Source organism: Anopheles moucheti, chromosome 2, assembly GCF_943734755.1.
Source record: "Anopheles moucheti chromosome 2, idAnoMoucSN_F20_07, whole genome shotgun sequence".
In the NCBI taxonomy this organism is placed as follows: Eukaryota; Metazoa; Arthropoda; class Insecta; order Diptera; family Culicidae; genus Anopheles; species Anopheles moucheti.
This window is the reverse complement of record NC_069140.1, coordinates 67696676-67716219: the sequence shown is the minus strand read 5'-3', so window position 1 is coordinate 67716219 and position 19544 is coordinate 67696676. Positions and strand designations below refer to the sequence as shown.

Genomic DNA, 19544 nt, shown 5'->3' with positions numbered 1-19544 from the left:
ACGCGGTTCGCACACATCTACTCGATTTATTTGTAATAACTCAAGCTCGCGCTCTCGGAGTTCCACTAAACGTTGTTGCACTTCAATTTTTAATCGATCAAGCTCGAGCTGCTTCTTTCGTAGTTCCTGCTCGGAGGTCATTAACCAACCCGGGGTCACTGACCGATGAGTGTTCGCCATCGCTGAGTTCGACGCGCCATCATTGACGCGTCCGTCGAAGTCCGGTTGTGTATGATCATTTTGTGCGGTTGTCGCTTTCTGGTTAGGGAGCGGCCGGGCTATCTGCGGTGTCACGTTCGACTTGTCGACATTCGTGTGTCTTACCGGAAAATATCCCCACGGAGTTTGCATAGTTTGCTCGCCTCGGTGGCTTAGCTTCCCTTCGCTCTGGGGCGATCCTTCGACGGGCACGGGCACTTGAGCCGAACACGATGGCGTCGTATTCACGATGGCGCCTACGTTGCCGTGCTCTACCGGCCGGTCCCTCGATGGTGTTTCGTGGCCCTCTCGCTGGCTCTTCGTATGCTCGTGCTGCACCATCAGATCGTCGTGTTCCATCTCGCGATACACCCTTTACACACGCGCGCACTGATCACAATTGCACTCCCGAAACTATACTTCCGATCGCGATTATCCCCTGTGGATAATACTTAGGGCCTGCTCTGGGGAGTTGTCGTATACGACCAACGACAACGACATGTTTTATGGGTGCTCTAGGAGTTGTCGTATACGACAAACTGTCAAAGCATGAAGGACGTCAAACCTAGCAGAAGAACGTCATACATACAAACACAACAAAAAGCGCGCGCGTTCGATTCTTCCTACGCGTACAATTTGTGAGTCGATTTGTTTCCATCAAAGTTGTGCAAAAATAATGATGCACCGTCCGGAAAGCGGAGAATTCAGCGTCCTGTTCGAGCACCTGTTGAGGCAGCCGAGGCATGTTTTATTATATATTATATCCTTTCTAACATTTATAAAACTGTATGTTTCTCAATACCTTATACCATAATAAAAGTATTTAGACTCACATATTATTACCAGTGTTGTATTTATTCCTAACCTTACAATTATAATAACTTATATCGTTATGGTTTAAAAAACGCTGTTTTAGTGCGTTCGATATATGTTTTTCCTAGAGGTTCTCTTTTTCGGATCTAACAAGCAAGAGCACAACCACCAGATTAGCAGCACCAGAACCAACCCGGCTGAAAACGTCGACCTAAATTCCGGTAGAAAAAGCGGCGGCAGTAGAGAAGGGGACTGGACAGGCTGAAAGAGACATATTCGACCCAACAACCTAAAAAAACCTAAAAAGAAACATTGAAATTTAATTACCATTTGATTTGCTGTAGCACGGATCCGTTGGGCACCACAACTTCTTTCGCTTCTGAACCAAACTGATCAACTTTTCAACATTGATGTGTTGCATTTCTGAAAAAAAACGATTAAATACATTATGAATACATTACTTTTTATGATGAAGAATACGTACCGTTCGATCGATCCAAAAAAGGTTGCAGATAATGAATATTCAAAACTGTTGATTTTTTGTTGTTGTTGACGATTTAACGGATTTGTTTTGATTTCTCCCCCCCCAAAACGCTTGTCACATGTTTTTGACACCCAAGATGCACATATGCTAGCTATGCGAACGACAAGTTTCACGAGGTTTATAGAAAAAACAAAATGATTTGTATGACGACAGATGTTTTACCAAGTTTTACGGGATTTCTCAGAGCACCTCCATAGAACGCCATACGTTTGTATTTGTCGTTGGTCGTATACGACAAATCCCAGAGCAGGCCCTTACACCTTTTGGCGGAACTTGTAGAAGCGCGTGCAAATTTAGTATTTCGAAGCAAATACGTTGCGACTAGTCACTAGTTTGACTAATTTTTTGGAATGTAGAAAAACGCGGCTTTTTCAAGGGTTTCTTAGGGACGCTATTGCGAACCAAAAAATTAATGTCTTTATTAACTGCCGGTTTTCTACCAAAAGGCTCGTTGCTTACAATCCTGCCCTTTTTACACCTTTTCTCGCAAACCTAAACTCACCACGGATCTAATCGTTCTGATCGAATGCCAAGATCTACACAACGATGTCGACATTAGAAATCGCAGTGACAGCGGCGGTCGGTGTAAATACTGTTTGTTTACAACACCAATGTTTTACCCATATGACATTTCCCGAAGTTTGCGTTCGGTTTTTGCTGTACGGACACGAAATTTAGCGCGTTTGCGCTTGTGTTGGTGTCGAATTTACCGTATCGAGCAATACGAATCGTTTTTTTACTCAATTTTGTCAATGTGTAGTGGCAATTGCAACCGCGATCGGAAAAGATCGAGAGCGAAAGAAGAACACACTCATGCACACAGTCCGTGAGGCCGTCGGTAAATGTTGTGCTCAGCTGTGGTGAAGCAACTTGCATGATGGACGCTTGTAAGTCGGCCGTGGAGCAGTGAAATATTAGTGCATCATGTTGCATAAGGTAAGATAAAGTGTAGGATAATGTTTGGGACCTTTTCTAATATCATTTTTCTCTGGTTCCTTGTGTTTCAGACGACGATTCCAGGAGCGACCGACGGCGTCATTGGAAGCGTCATCCGCACAGTCATGTACTCAGCGAGGGAAGGCTGCATTCGTTCAGCCGTAAAAGTGTTTTTTTTTTTCTATTGTTTCGCAGTGTTTTCACAGTTTCTATTTTCTAAGTGCAGTGAAAGTAGTGTGCAAGTGACCTTATAATTATTTTTATATAAAAAATAAAGTAAAGTATTTCGTATAGCAAGTGTTGTGCATCGTACTGTGTTTCCTTTGTCGCCGAAAGAACGAAAGAAATGGAAGGGAAAACTAACACTAACACATGGAAAGAAATATGTCTCGATACCCGAAGAGGACACGAACGCCGGAGAGACACGAACACGCACACATGTTCAAAACCTTCTCAATAACGACGCCTTTCGCGAAGGTATTGAGAAATTATTGAGAAGGTTTTGTATATGTATGGGTGGGATTTTGCCAGGTGGGTAACATGTAGACGTACGAAAATTATTCACCCTGGGCAAGAAAATGTAAAAACCTTGAACTAATATGTATACCGTGATGATCAGTTTGACATATGTCATGTGTCAGAGAATAAAGAGGAGAGAACTTTGTAAAAACGCGGAAAAACCTCGCTCCGTGTTTAATCTTAAAAAATCCTCCGAAAAACCCGTTGAAATCCACCTAGTGGTTTACAAACATAATGCTATTTTTCGTACGAAAGTTTCCTTATTGACAATTTTAGTTTTAAACTATGTTAGTTCAACTTACATTCAAAATAAATTACTTGATAGTCATTTTTCCTAATGTTCAAATAGAAGGTAAACTCAGTGTAAAATGACATCAATGATATATAGTGAATTAAACAAAAACAACTAGAACCTACCGGTTTCGATTGTGTTTCTTTTTTTTAAAAATACATTGTGTTACAAACTATTATTCTGTTATATTATTAATATTATATTATTCTACTAATGGATGTATCAAGCAAACAAAACAAGAATAATTTTCCTGAGAGGGAAAAATCGTGACTCAATCATTCAATCAATCCATCATTCATTAATCAATCAATTTTGTGATGCTCACCATAAATGCGCATTCTAAATCCCTGATCTGTTCGCTCTGGTGCATTCTCTGAAGAGAATGCAGTTCTTCTTTTCAGGCTTCTTCCTACTGTTGTGCACATCAAACAGCGAGGTCGTGCATTATAACCAATAACACCTATTGGAAGAAGTGTGTTAGGTAATAAACAATAAACAAAGTAATTTTTGTTATTTTACCTTCAATGTATTCCCGACCAGGTGAATCAGCTATAATCACTCGTAATTCAACGTTAAACTTTCTGCTGTTGATGGCTATTCCTTTTTTCGTAAGAAAATTCATTTCATCTACGAAGGGCTGAAGGAATTTTTCGATGTTTCCTGGTTTTTGTACATCCGCTGTAAATTGCAACAGTCATCACTGGTGCGTCAGGTACATTATGTATGTTTATCAATATTGGCCAAAATTGCCCATATGACATTTCCCGAAGTTTGCGTTCGGTTTTTGCTGTACGGACACGAAATTTAGCGCGTTTGCGCTTGTGTTGGTGTCGAATTTACCGTATCGAGCAATACGAATCGTTTTTTTACTCAATTTTGTCAATGTGTAGTGGCAATTGCAACCGCGATCGGAAAAGATCGAGAGCGAAAGAAGAACACACTCATGCACACAGTCCGTGAGGCCGTCGGTAAATGTTGTGCTCAGCTGTGGTGAAGCAACTTGCATGATGGACGCTTGTAAGTCGGCCGTGGAGCAGTGAAATATTAGTGCATCATGTTGCATAAGGTAAGATAAAGTGTAGGATAATGTTTGGGACCTTTTCTAATATCATTTTTCTCTGGTTCCTTGTGTTTCAGACGACGATTCCAGGAGCGACCGACGGCGTCATTGGAAGCGTCATCCGCACAGTCATGTACTCAGCGAGGGAAGGCTGCATTCGTTCAGCCGTAAAAGTGTTTTTTTTTTTCTATTGTTTCGCAGTGTTTTCACAGTTTCTATTTTCTAAGTGCAGTGAAAGTAGTGTGCAAGTGACCTTATAATTATTTTTATATAAAAAATAAAGTAAAGTATTTCGTATAGCAAGTGTTGTGCATCGTACTGTGTTTCCTTTGTCGCCGAAAGAACGAAAGAAATGGAAGGGAAAACTAACACTAACACATGGAAAGAAATATGTCTCGATACCCGAAGAGGACACGAACGCCGGAGAGACACGAACACGCACACATGTTCAAAACCTTCTCAATAACGACGCCTTTCGCGAAGGTATTGAGAAATTATTGAGAAGGTTTTGTATATGTATGGGTGGGATTTTGCCAGGTGGGTGAAGATTGCTGCTTGTTGTGAATAGCGGTGTTCACACGTATGTAGAAACAGGCGTGATCGAGCGCGAACGCTGTCAGATTTCACGCTAGCGCGACGTCGCGCCATATCCTGCAATGCAGGAAAAATGAAGCGCGACGCTGCCATCGAACCGTTACGGGCAACTTTAAAATTAAATAACTTTTTAATGCGTGATCCAAATCGGATGAAATATTCTAGTGAAAATTAAGAAAAAAATATATCTTTTTAAATCTATAAATAGGTTTCCTAAACTCGTTTAAAATTATAAAAGAAAAACAGTGTCAACGGTTGTTTTTTCAAATATAATATTGTTTTAATATTTAATTTATTTCATAGAAAACTGTATATAACTGGTTTATACTTTTGTTTGCCTCAGAAATGGCATCCTATAATTAAAATTGAAAATAAAGAAGCTAAATAAATAAAGAAAACTATGTAAAAACCAGGCGTATATATTTTTTTTCTTAGAATTAGGTTTTCATTGTTTTCAGGTTTGTTTACTATTTGATCATACAGCGTCAGTGCAGCGTTCTTGTGGTAATTTTTGTCCTTCGTTGGTTTTATCTTTATTCGGATTGGAAATTGAGAGTGAAATAATGGCACAGATGCCAAAGAAAGCGAAGAAAATGGTAAGTGCATTGGTAGTTGGTTCGTTTATTTATTTATGTTGTGACTCGTATTTTTATCGGTCGAATGTTTTTCATGCTGCAGTATACTTTCTTCACTTCGAAGAAAACATCGAATTTTACGATTGATCCATGTTGGTTTTGGTCGTTTCCGATGGTTAAAGAAGGGTGTATTTGGCTCAATATCAGGAAAAAAAGACATCCGTAGTGCAAGTGTAGAATTTCGGTTAGGATTAAACATCTTCACTAATATCTGCACCCACGGAGGCATCCGCTAGCGAGTCTAACGATGGGCGGAGTAGGTGCCCGACTAGGATCTCGTTATTTACGTTCCTGAATAGTATGTGGTGTAAAAGTATCTTACATAAAATGATGCACGCATGCACCAACCTTCACGCATGCCAGAGGGTACCCTAAATTAGAACACCCCTCAAAGTTCGACAGTTATGGAACCCCCTTCAAATATAAATATTTTTTTCAATTCATCTCATTCGAGGAGTCCCTTAGTTCGTTAAGCTGAAATAAAGTGTCTTTAGGCCTCACTCCGCCTCCGAGGGGCTTGATCCGTTACTAATACATCCGAGCAGATTAAGTATTTGATTCAGCCAACTAGCCAAGCAGGACGAGCACCTTTTCATTGATTACGACTTCTGGATAGTTAACACGCGGTGCAACTATCGTATTCTTCCGGTCAATGTAATAGTTTAACGTGTGTTAAACTATCTATTTATGTGCAGTGTGCAATTATATCCGAGTCGCATGTAATTAATTATAAGTAATCCTTAATGATTTTTTAACCATCTTTTTCAGTCTGTTACTATGTCGCATGATAGTACGACGCGTTTCATTGCGGCGGTTCGAGAGCTACCAGTGTTGTGGAACGTGGCACTGAACGATTATCGTAACGGCATGGCGCGGGAAAGAGCGTGGGCGAAAATAGCTGAAGAGCAGGGCTTTACCATCAGCGAAGTAAAAGAAAAGTGGAAGAGTCTTCGTTCTTCCTATCGTCACTACACCAAGGTCCGGAAGGACAGCATGTCATCCGGAGCAGGTAAAGCATGAACATTCATTAAAAATGTTTTATTTATAATATAACTGATAATATACAATCAATTATTGCTTGCTTGTAGGAACATCGCAAAAGTACCGGATTGATTGGATGTGGTACGATGAAATGGTTTTCCTCGCGGACACCTTTGATGGGGGAAAAACTAAAAATTCTGTAAGTATGTTTTTATTTATTTATATTTATATAAAACGGTCAGTCTGCCTCCAGCTTCCGTAGCGAGAGGACGTATTTCGTTTGAAAGCGTACCTACGGAGATTTTGCATACGGCAGCCAATGGTCATTACCCCGAAGTGCGATTGCGTACTCAGCGTGTCTACTCGTTTTGGCTGTAGCGTGCTAATCGGTGTCTCCGTCTGTCTCCGATCTTCGCTCGGTAGACAATTGTGTTGTGAGTGTTATCGATCAACAGCGATAAGCAAGCGTACGCATACGTTGCGGAGCGACGCTTTCGTTTCGATCGAGGTTTGTCGAGTGTGGTGTAGTGCGTGTATCTGTTCTGTAACTGTCTATCGTGTGTAACGGTAAGTTTGTCCTCCCGTTCCTTCCTTGACCGTTACCTCCGGCTCTACCATGGCGGTAGAGCAAGAGAGTTCGGACTCCGAAAAGGAGATCGAAACCAGCGCGAAGCGTAAACCGGGACGGCCTAAAACCGCTCCTGGCTCTAAAAAGGTGGCGCTTGATGTTCGTCCTTCAACTTCGAAGGACAAACAAAACGAAGAAACCACGCTTGAAACACAGCACAGAGCACGTGCTTACCCTTCCTCCTGGGAAGGTAAGCCGCTCGTGTATTTCATGCCGCGGACCAAACAGCTCGACGTTAGATCGATCGCATCATCGATCTTTAAAAAGTATCCGGGTGTTACCGATGTGTTTCGGATGCGCCCGAACAAGATAAGGGTAACCGCAAAGGACCGGGCTCAAGCCAACGTTATTGCGGCTGACCCAGATTATACGGAGCACTATCGTGTTTATATCCCCGGTAGTTTGGTTGAGGTCACTGGCGTGATCGAGGATTTTAACTATCCCGAGGAGGATGTTGTTAGAATGGGCTTGGGCGTATTTTCATCCCCTGATTCGCCCAAAGTGAAGGTGCTGGAAGCGAAAAAGCTTTATAAGCTTGACGCTTCAGCAACAGAAAAGAGTTTTGTTCCTACCTCGTCAATCCGAGTTACGTTTGAGGGAACGGTACTTCCGCAGGCCCTCGTTATCGAAGGTCTCCGGATACCCATTGACCGACCATACGTACCAAAGGTGGCCACCTGTTCGAAGTGCAGCCGGATTGGTCATGCCGAAGCGTTTTGCACCCGCAAAACGTGCTGCGGAAAGTGCAAAGGGGCGCACGCCACTGAGGAGTGCAAAGCTGCGTCTCAGAAATGTTCGCATTGCCGAGACGAGTGGCATGAGGTTGCGCAGTGCCCCGTGTACCGGAAGCTACAAAGGGAGCAAGTTAAGACGGTAGCCGAGCGGGCACGCGGCTCATACAGCGATGCCCTAAAAGGGGCAAATGTCGCTAATCCCTTTGCGGCGTTGTCCAGCTCGGATGCAAACGATGCATCAACACCGGCTGTCCTGACACAGGTGGCCATGAGACCGATTAAGAACCGGAGGGTACTTTATAAAAAAGTGCAGCGAAAAGTCTTAAAGGCAAAAAAGAAACCTTTGGCACCACAGCGTTCCATGACCAAAAAAAATCCATCTCCCATCATTCCGACACGGGACGCTGCTCCTTCTACCCCTGATCCTAATCCCAGGAAACCCAAGCCTAAGCGATCCCCTCGGACCGAGGTTCCTTTGGAAAGCCTGGCTTTCTCTAAGGAGCCTAAAAGCTTCCCGAGGATACCTACCCCATCCTTAACCGAGATCCTCCAGTCCCTCCTCATGACCCTAAACCTACCGCAACCATTGCAACTGATCGCTACTTGGGCCCTTCCTTACCTGAAGGGGATGATTAAACAGTGGCTGGCGCAATGGCCGTGCCTAAGTATGATGGTGCGCCTGGACGACTAGTCTTCCAATGGCTACCATCATACAATGGAACTGTAGAAGTTTGTTGGGAAAATTAGACTCTTTTAAAGCACTAGTAGGCGAACATAATTGTGATGTGTTCGCCCTCTGTGAAACTTGGCTATCGGAAGACATAAATCTAACCTTCCCGGGGTATAACATAATCCGTGAAGACCGAATCTCCAGGGGTGGGGGGGTATTGATCGGTATAGGAAAGAGTCACAGCTTTTCCAGAATACCAACCCCAAATCAACAATATATTGAAACTGTCGCAATAAAGGCAAAACTTGGGGGTCTTCACGTGACAATTGCATCTGTTTATATCCCCCCGATAGCCAATAATGAAAAAGACAAAATTGAAAAGTTCAAAGAGGATCTTGGAAATTTAGCAACGGACTTGCCTGGACCGCTTTTGATCCTGGGAGATTTTAACTCCCATGGAATCGAATGGGGGAGCGATAAGGATGATATCCGCGCTCCCATCATTCGTGAGTTCTGCGACAGGTTTGCGTTTTCTATCCTAAACTCAGGAGAGGCAACTAGGATGCCGACGCCGAAAAGTAGAGCAAGTGCACTGGATCTGTCTCTATGTCCTTTAGCTATGGCCCTGGATTTTAGTTGGAAGGTCATCCAGGACCCTATCGGAAGTGATCACTTACCGATAGAAATTTCCTATGTCAAGGGATGTCCAGTTAATGCAAATCCCGTCAAATGTGACTTGACGAGGAACATTGACTGGACAAGATACGGTGAATTAGTAGCCGCTTCGCTTTCTCTTGTAGGAGAAAATTTGCTCCCTGTAAAGGAGTATGAAAACCTTGTTTTAATAATAAACAAGTGCGCCCTTGAAGCTCAAACAAGGGGCACCCACCAAGCAAGGAAATTCAAAAGACCTCCCACTCCTTGGTGGGACAAGGACTGCCAAGCGGCTTTTAACAAGAAGCGGAAGGCATTTAAAGCCTTCAGAGACACAGGTTCCAGGTCATTATATGACAAATATAAAGGACTGGAGAGATTGTGCAAAAACCTCCTGAAGGCGAAGAAAAAGGGTTATTGGCGCCAATACGTCAATAATCTTGATCCTTCCACTTCTCTAAATTCGCTTTGGAAAATGGCTAGAAGGATGCGAAACAGCAACAACACCAACGAGAACGAATGTTTTTCTGGCGAATGGCTTAACGAGTTTGCTCACAAGTTTTGCCCCGATTTCGTTCCAGCGCAAAACTTCTTCCAAGATGCGCCTGGTAGTGATCCAATGTTGGACTCACCATTCACCATGATGGAGCTATCTCTGGCTCTTCTTTCATGCAAAAATTCGACCCCAGGTCTGGACCAGGTTAGTAGCAAACTGCTTCAAAACCTACCAGACGTGGGCAAGAAACGACTGTTGAGAATCTTCAACAATATGTTGGAACTCAACATCGTCCCGCAGGAATGGAGAGAAGTGAAAGTTGTCACTATTTTGAAGCCTGGCAAACCGCCATCAAGACACGACTCATATCGTCCGATATCTTTGTTGTCGTGTCTGAGGAAACTCCTAGAAAGAATGATTCTTTTCCGATTAGAAGAATGGTTGGAATCACACAACCTTCTTTCAAATACCCAGTTTGGTTTCCGTAAAGCTAAGGGTACTAATGACTGTTTAGCGCTTCTGGTAACAGAAATTGAACTTGCTCGTGCTCGCAAGCAAAACATGGGGTCTATTTTTCTAGATATACAGGGGGCGTTTGATTCAGTTTCTCCGCACAAACTGAGCCAAAAACTGCAAACTGCCGGGCTGGGACCAAAATTGAATAATTTCCTATTCAATCTTTTGTCGGAAAAAGCTATGAATTTTAACAATGGTCACGTTCAATTAAAACGAACCAGCTACCACGGACTGGCACAAGGGTCCTGTCTGAGCCCCCTGCTATATAATTTTTATGTGAGTGAAATAGATTCTTGTCTAGCACCCAACTGCAGTATTAGACAATTGGCAGACGACGGCGTCATTTCAGTCGCCAGCAGGGACGCCGTCGAAATACAACAGGCTTTACAAACCACTCTGGACAATCTTGCCGAGTGGTCCGATAACCTTGGTATCAAGTTCTCTACAACGAAAACTGAAATGGTAGTCTTTTCTCCTTTTAGCGACACCGAAAAAAATAGGGAGAAAAGACTATATGAACCAAACATTGATGTCTTTTTATACGGGGAAAAGATATCAATCACCGACAATTTTCGATACCTTGGTGTTTGGTTCAACTCCAGGCTCAACTGGAGCGTACACATCACCCAGCTGATAAAAAAATGCTCGAAAAGAATCAACTTTCTAAGGACAGTCACAGGATTTTGGTGGGGCGCACACCCATCGGATGTCCTGCGACTGTATAAGACTACGGTACTCTCCGTATTGGAATATGGAAGCATATGTTTCCATTGGGCATCCAATACGCAGTTCCTTAAATTGGAAAGACTACAATATCGTAGTCTTAGACTCGCACTAGGGAGCATGAAATCTACGCACACCATGTCCCTAGAAGTGATGGCCGGAGTGATGCCGCTGAGATTACGTTTTGAAATGCTGTCGCTTCGCCTTCTGGTTCGTTCTTCAGTATCAAATCCCTTGATCATAGAAAATTTTAAAGCGCTTATAGAGACAGGTTCTAAGAGCAAAATCATTAATATCTAAGTTAACGAGTCTGCACACTCTGGTGGTTGCTTATCGACTAAAGTTTTATTATAAAAGACACGCACTTTATACCTAACGAGAACTAATACATAGATAAAATACTTAATACTAACATAATACTATTCGATCGTATGCGATGCGGTAACTACCCCATCCTTAAGTGTTGATTCTCCAGGATCAACTTTGATAATTATCGCCTTATTTCTACAATTCATATATGTTTTACATTTCATTTCATAACGTCATATTTGTACATTCCGGATATTCGTTTTATGAATCACATGATTCTGTTCGTTTTTCGCAGTTACTCGCGTATTTGTGATAACATTTGTTTTTCGAAATAGCGGTTTTTGTTTACCTTTAAATATTTTGTCTTTAACAAATATTTCTTGGCCCACCCTTAGCTCTGGAGGTGCCCTTCTGCCTTTGTTGTGATGTTTCTGTTGCTTCTCTTGAGCTTCTTTCAGCTGAACTATCACTACATCGTACACTTTTTGTCGCACTGTTTCGATGTCTTCCACTGTAGTGGGATTATGAGAAATTCCTAAAAGAATTTCTTTTGGTGTTTTTTTCGTAACACTGTGGATTGTGTCGTTGTACTTTCCAATCACAATTGCCATCCTCCTCTTTGTCGAGTAATTGGGTTGAACAAGCTTTTCTATGCGGTACATCTCAGTTATCGTTGAATGGAACCTTTCCACCTGACCATTGACCTCTGATTTATTACTTGGCGTAATATAGGCTCTTATGTTTAAGTCCAGCATAATTCCTCGTATTTCCGTTGATAGAAAAGACTTCTCGTTATCGGTGACAATCATTGACGGTATGAGATACGATGTAATGGTTTTTTCGAACGCTTTTCGAATATCTACAATTTGTCTTGATTTTATAGGTAACATTCTTCCAAATTTCGAAAATTTGTCAATACTTGAAAGGAAGCTTTCCCCGTCTATCTGGTAGATGTCTACGTGGAGTATTTCGAAGGGGTGTTTCGGTATAGGCGTTTCTTGTAAGTGTATTTTGAATGGGTGTCGATCGTATTTGCACGTATTACATGCATCGCATGTTTTAATGTAGTTTCTGACCTTTTCGGTTATCTTCGGAAAATAATACTTCCTTAATATCTGTCTCTTATTCTCATCAATGCCTCTATGGGCTCTTTCGTGTTCGTTTTTTATAATTTCTTCTTGTTCTTCAACGTCCCTAACATCATTAAGAATATTCTGTGTGAACCTGATCTTGTACGTTTTTGATGAACTATAATAATCTTGGTACATTCTTTGAAAATCGCCCATGATTTTTTCTGTTGTGTGTAATCCCGTCAATTTGTTTGGAACAAAAAGTTGATTGAAAATACTATGTAGCACTTGCTCTGAATACTGTCGTCTTTTAACGATTATTTTTTTATAGCCGGGAAAAGGATTTGAAAAAATAGTATCTTCATTATCATCCGTCTCAATAACAATTTGCAATTTGAAAGCGTTGAGAGGAGCTTCAGTGCATTTGATAAGATCTGAAGGATCTTCATCGGCAGAATGCCGAGTTGGAGTAAGGGAGAAAATCTGTACGCGACTAAGCGCATCAGCTACAACGTTGTTCTTTCCTGGAGTATACACCATTTCATAGTCGTGTTCCTCCAAATAAGATTTCCAACGTTTTAGTTTAGTGTTAATGTTTTTAGGCGACAAGGAAAACGTTAAAGGTTGATGGTCAGTAATAATTTTAAATTTTTGCCCGTAGATATAGTTGCGAAAAATTTTAAGAGACCAGTAGATAGCCAACATTTCTTTTTCAGTTGCTGAAAAATTTTCTTCTCTTTTGTTTAAGGTTCGTGAAGCGAAATGTATCGGTTTATCTTTTCCGATTTCTCCTTGACTGAGCACTGCTCCTATGGCGTGGTTAGATGCATCAGTTGTTATAAGGAAAGGCTTGTTGAAATCCGGGTAGGAAAGAATATCGTTTCCAGATAGAATTAGTTTCATGCTTTCGAAACATTTTGTTTCTGCAGAGGTTAATTGAATTAGTTTGGAATCATTAGTAAGGCCTCTAAGTAGATTGGTTAAAGGCTTGGTTAGGTTAGCGTAGCCTTTAACAAACCTTCTATAGTATCCAACCATACCTAAGAAACTTCTTAGCTGCTTTACGTTTTTTGGTTGAGGCCATTTACGTATCGTTGCGATTTTTTCCTCGTTTGGTTTTATACCGTTTGACGTGATTACGTATCCGAGAAATTCGACGGATTTACAGAGGAATTTAGATTTTTCTAGTTGGACTTTGAGATTAGCTTTTTTCAATGTAGACAAAATTAAATTTAAATTATTTATGTGATCAGCCAAATCTTTACCACAAACTACTAAATCGTCCATGTATACGTAGCAAATTTTACCAATGTACTCCCGGAAAATATCGTCTATCGCACGTTGAAAAATTGCCGGCGCATTCTTTAAGCCAAACGGCATTCGCAAAAACTCATATTTTCCGTTATTGACCGAAAATGCAGTTTTTTCTACGTCAGTTTCGTTTACTTTAATCTGGTGAAAACCAGAGGCCAGGTCCAATGTAGTAAAGTATGTGTTTCCACCTAATTGGTCGAGAATATTTTGAATTTCCGGCATAGGATATTTTTCCGAGACTGTTTTTTGGTTTAGTTTACGGTAATCTACGACGAGTCTAAACTTTTGTTCACCGGAATGGTCAGCTTTTTTAGGAACAATCCAAAGAGGAGAATTCCAAGCAGAACGCGATGCTCGAATAATACCATCATCCAATAGCTTTGAGATTTGTTTTTCTACTTCGTTTTTGTACGCAATAGGATAGGGATAACTTTTTTGGTAAACAGGAGCATCATCGGTTGTCTGTATCCTACATTCAACATTTGTTGTGCAAGTAAGCTTTGAATCTTGTGCATGGAAGATATTACTGTGTGAGTTAAGGATCGGAATGAGAGAATTTCGCTCTTCAATCGAAAGGTAAGGTAGTTGAATTTTGGATTCGATATTGAGAACCTGATGAACTCTTCTTTTATCTGTTTGGGTATTCTCGCCCGTTGCGTGAAATTTTAGTGGTATGTGGTAGATTCTGTTATTTGCGTTTGTAATTTCTATTCTTCGGTAACGTGTAATGAGATTAAATTCTTTCGCGAATAATATCTCGGTACCAATTATTCCATCGAAAAAATCGTGGTAATCGTAAATATGAAACACAAATTCTCTTTCTAACACTGGTGAAAATAATTTCAAAGCCACAACTTCTGATGATACTAACGTACCGACAACACTTTGAAACGATTTCGGTTCGATTTCAAAAATGTTGTTACCTGAACTATAAGCCCATTTTTTTGATATAATGTTGATATTTGCTCCACTGTCGACCAATAATCTTATTTTGCCGCATGAAACTGGGACTTCAATGTATGGAAGCTGCGGCACGATATTCTCTACGAATACGGTGTCTCTGTACTCGTGCCCATCCCAAAAAAATTTGAGCTACATTGTGCCTCATTATCTTGATATGCGTTTACTTGTGTCGACTTTTTGGGAGCGTGTGTTGATCTTGATCGCATAGAATGATCAACCTCCATGGGTTCTGATGAACGTGTCTCTCTTTGTGGCTGTGTCTGATAACGGTAATTTCTCTTCGCTTCTGGTTTAACAGAATACTCCATTTTTTTCAATCCGTTCTGGCCAAGCTTATCTTTTTTTAGCTTTTGAAATTCCAAACAAAGTTGGTATGCCTTATTTAAGCTATCAGGAGCTGCAGTCTTAACCAAAATTCCGAGTTCATTATTTAATCCTCGAATAAAACTATCTACAGCTTTTTCTTTAAAATATTCCACAAAACCATTTCCTAATTCTATATATTTTTCACTATTCTTAATATATGCTATTATTAACGATAAGAGTTCATTTGTTCTATTGTAGTATTGCTCTAGAGTTTCGTTGTATTTTTGTTTAATTACTGTTAAATCGTAATCGAGAGTTTTGAGGTTACGTTGATCACGGAAATTTTTTTTAAGAGTTTCTTTTGTACTCTCCCAGTCAAATCCTACGTGGTTTGCGTTGAGAACGTCAGACGCTTCGCCAACAATCTTTCTTCGCACAATTCGCATTATAATTCCCATCTGCGTGGGACAATTGGCGAACGATGCATAAAAATGAAAAATGCCTTCAACATCATCAAGCCAAGTATTAAGGCCTTTAGGGTTACCATTATATTCCGGTAACATTTTTAGAATATCGGGCACTTTGCCCATTTCTAGAAACATCTTCATCTCTTCCATTTTTGTTTCCATTTCTCCTGGTTTTTGCGATCACTATCACTGTTTTTTTTTTTCACTATACTTACACGTACAGGAAACAGTTAGATCTCCAGGATACTGTGAGAGTCGATTTTATTTTTTTGGATATCGGTCTTCCGAAGAGAAATCAGCGCACCTAATCGCGCTACAACACCGCAAATCAACGACACGTTCGATGATAGCTCTTGGGCTGGATGCTGTATTCTCAGAAAAGAGACAGCTAAAGGTGGCTTCGCTCTGAGAGTTTATACAGTTGCTAATCACTCTTCTTGATTCGGGCGCCAGTTAACGAGTCTGCACACTCTGGTGGTTGCTTATCGACTAAAGTTTTATTATAAAAGACACGCACTTTATACCTAACGAGAACTAATACATAGATAAAATACTTAATACTAACATAATACTATTCGATCGTATGCGATGCGGTAACTTCTATAATGATTTTGTTACTCTACAAGTCAATCCTAGCGCCCCACAAGCAGTAAACCGTGCTGCCCTTCCTGAGTGCTACAGTTCTATTGTTAGTACGGACTCCTCGTTGCGTGAGGAGATCAAGATCATTCCTCATGATCTTCGCCCGAGGGTTGTGCCGGGCATTTTTGTGAACAAGTACGGCCATATTGACAAAATGAACCAGTATTACACTGATGGGTCATCCTCTGAGGAGGGCACTGGCTTCGGTGTTTTTAGCGAGACCACCGAAGCATTCTTCAAATTGAGGCAGCCATGTTCCGTGTTCACGGCTGAGCTTGCCGCAATTTTTTACGCACTATTGTTAATAGCAGCGAGTCCCCCGGATCAGTACTTCATATTTACAGATAGCCTCAGTGCTATTGAAGCACTGAAAACTCCAAGGGCTGTTAAGAGCCAAGACCATTTTGTAGTTAAAATTGTGGAATTGCTCGGCTCTGTGTTTAACAAGGCGTTTAGAATATCGCTAATTTGGGTCCCTTCTCATTGTGGAATTCCCGGCAATGAGAAAGCAGACTCACTGGCCAAAACAGGCGCCACAGAAGGCGTTTTTTACGACCGATCCATCTCCTATCAAGAGTTCTTACGCACCCCACAGCAACTTTTCCTGTCTCGATGGCAGAGCATGTGGGAGGCGGATGAACTCGGTCGCTTCCTTTTCTCGGTCTCTCCGCAAGTGTCCCTGCGGCCTTGGTTCGGTGGGCTCCCTGTAGATCGTGCATTCATTCGGATGATGTCCCGACTCATGTCGAATCATTTCGCATTGGATGCACATCTACAGCGTATCAATCTGGCTGAGTCAAAAGTGTGTGGCTGTGGGGTCGGATTCCATGATGTGGACCATCTTCTATGGCACTGCGTGGAGTTCGAAACCGCCAGACCCTCCTTGAAGAGTGCAGTCGTGGACATCGGTGGAATCCCGGATACACCGATTCGAGATGTTTTGGCTGGCAGGGACCTGAAATACATGAGGCTTATCTTCCGCTTCGCCAGGGACAACGGTCTTCTCCTTTGAATCCCATCCTTATTTCCACATGAATCCTTTCATCCCCCATCCTTCGTTATTCGTTGTGTGGTCCTTGTAAATAAATGTTTTTTGTTGTGCCATTTTCAAGCCGTTGAGGAAACAGTCGCCTTTGAGGACAGCACCAAAGCCGCAAAAAGGGGGCAGACTTATAGGTGTATGCTTGTAGTCCGTCTTAATCATTTGTTGTCTGTTTTGTTTCAGTTCCGTCAAGGCTTTGCCAATGTCCAACACCGAATGTTGTGTATGAGAAAAGCGACGCAGTCACCTGCCAGCCACGCCCCGAGCCTCCATGTGGTTGCCAAACCACACTAACAGTCATCACAATCACAATCTCATCTACAACAATAGCACCGGACCAAAATCAACACACAAAACAATAGAACAGACATAACGATTACAACAACGATAGACAAACCGACAAACAACACAGACATACTCCAACATCCAATACAACCGAGTATGCCCGGGATAAGGCAAATCGCAAGGAGGAAATGCCTTGGGACAATTGTTATTATCGCTCAACACAAGCGGTGTTGAAAATACGGCATTGCCGTCATAATATGAATTAAATAAATAAATTTATATAAAACGGTTGCGGCTTTGTCATTGTACACTTACACTTGAGAGAATAGGGAATATATTTATATTCGGAAGTTTGATTCGGAAGTTGCAAATAATATCAATATTATCAATAATAAATGTATATATAAAAATTCATATTTAACAATAGCAATATAAAACAATACAACAATTAACAATAAAAAAAAACAAAGTAATAGAAAAACTATTCTAGAGTTGTTAAGTAATGCGCAATATGGTTCCTAATTGACAATAAATCTAAAGAAGGCCTTTGCACAATACCATTCAAACTCATTCTTGCGGCTGTTGCTCGAGCCTCAGAGGGGGTATCACCAAATAGCGTATTATTTCGCACATTTCGTGTCTTTAGAAAATTGTGCAGATAAACACATGCCAATGTTATTTTCGTTGCAAATTCTGGATTCAATTGCATTGTTGTTAATAAGACTCGAAATCTCGTACTTAAATGGCCAAACGCAGTTTCAACCGGAAGGCGCGCACGTGAATGACATGTGTTAAATATTCCTTCCGGACTGTCGCTACGCAGGTCTCGGGTAGAGTATGGTCTCAAGCAATATTTTTTTAAGGGAAAGGCCTTGTCTCCAAGAAACATGTATGGTATGTTAACCGTATCGTTGGGCCTAAGTTTGTCCGCGTTAGGAATATTGAGCTCCTCTCTTTCCAAGAGGTTGTATAATTCCGAATTTTTTAATACCCCTCCATCGGAAATACGACCCTTGCAGCCGACATCTACATATAGGAAGTTCACATCCGAATCTACTACAGCCAATAGGACAATGCTGTAGAAGCCTTTATAATTGTAGTATGATGCTCCACTTTGTGCTGGAGCACGAATATCTACGTGTTTTCCATCCAAAGCGCCTATTACGTGGGGAAATCCATATTTGCGATTGAAACCATCGCTTACTTTTATCCATTCTTCTTGTGTACTAGGAAGCTGAAAAAAAGGAAATAAATAAACAGGAGATTATTAAAAAAGGGAAAAAACTAAAAAAATTAAACATCTGCAATGTTTCGTAACATATAATACATAAAATAACGTTAATAACTAGCACATCTTTTCCAAAAATTCTTTTTTTTATCTTCTAGCTTCCAAAAACTCGGTTGAAGGCTTCGGAACGTGTGGATCCATCGCAGGATGCAATGATGATGGAAGAATGGTTGGAGGATCCAGTATTAGATACTGCTGCGCCGGAAGTGGTGTTGGAGGAGGAGGTGTTGGAAGAGGAGGTGTTGGAGGAGGAGGTGTTGGAAGAGGAGGTGGTGACGGAGGAAGAGCATCAACCAGGCCCATCCCATCAGCAATCGGCGGTACGATCAACCCGTCAAAATCGACGCGAGGGGAACTCCCGCATCGATGAGGAATGTAGTGAGGCCCTACAGTCGTTGGTTGAAATGAACCATGCAATTCTGGACCACCTGAATCGTCCAGAAATTCACTATGTGTCGTCATTGCGAGAAAAGCTGGAGCAACTTTCCCCCCGAAACAGAACGGCTGTAAAGATTAAAATCGACGCCCTGGTAAACGAATATCTGGAGAGAGAATTGGAGAATCAATAATTGATTTGATTGATCTATAATTGACGTATTTCTGTAACATAAATCTCGTTTTTAAATGTACAGTAAACCAAATAAATATGCTTACGTGTAGAACACACATTTGCCAAAGCTAAGATTACCGCCGATACTGTTACGTATATAGAGCCGATATACAACGAAGCTAAATGAGTACTATCCTGATATGTTTCTTTGAATTGTTCGACCGAGCTGTGATATGGTTAGAGTTAGGAGACGACCAGCAACGATTGCATGTATTCAGTTATGATGAATATCTTTTAATTCAGCAATCAAGCAAG

At 41.3% G+C, this 19544-nt stretch overlaps 1 protein-coding gene across 1 annotated transcript; it reads left to right on the top strand.

Moving 5' to 3' along the window:
* The first annotated feature begins 5519 nt into the window (after nucleotides 1-5519).
* On the top strand, nucleotides 5520-19248 carry LOC128298460 (uncharacterized). The gene is made up of 4 exons (XM_053034212.1): nucleotides 5520-5552; nucleotides 6360-6600; nucleotides 6680-6771; nucleotides 18778-19248. The coding sequence occupies exons 1-4, from the start codon at nucleotides 5520-5522 to the stop codon at nucleotides 19246-19248; spliced, it is 837 nt and encodes a 278-aa protein (XP_052890172.1).
* The last annotated feature ends 296 nt before the right edge of the window (nucleotides 19249-19544 follow it).

Coding starts and splice junctions, on each gene's coding strand:
- LOC128298460 (XM_053034212.1), top strand. CDS start 5,520: ATGGCACAGATGCCAAAGAAAGCGAAGAAAATG. Junction 5,553..6,359: donor CAAAGAAAGCGAAGAAAATG/GTAAGTGCATTG, acceptor CATCTTTTTCAG/TCTGTTACTATGTCGCATGA. Junction 6,601..6,679: donor CAGCATGTCATCCGGAGCAG/GTAAAGCATGAA, acceptor GCTTGCTTGTAG/GAACATCGCAAAAGTACCGG.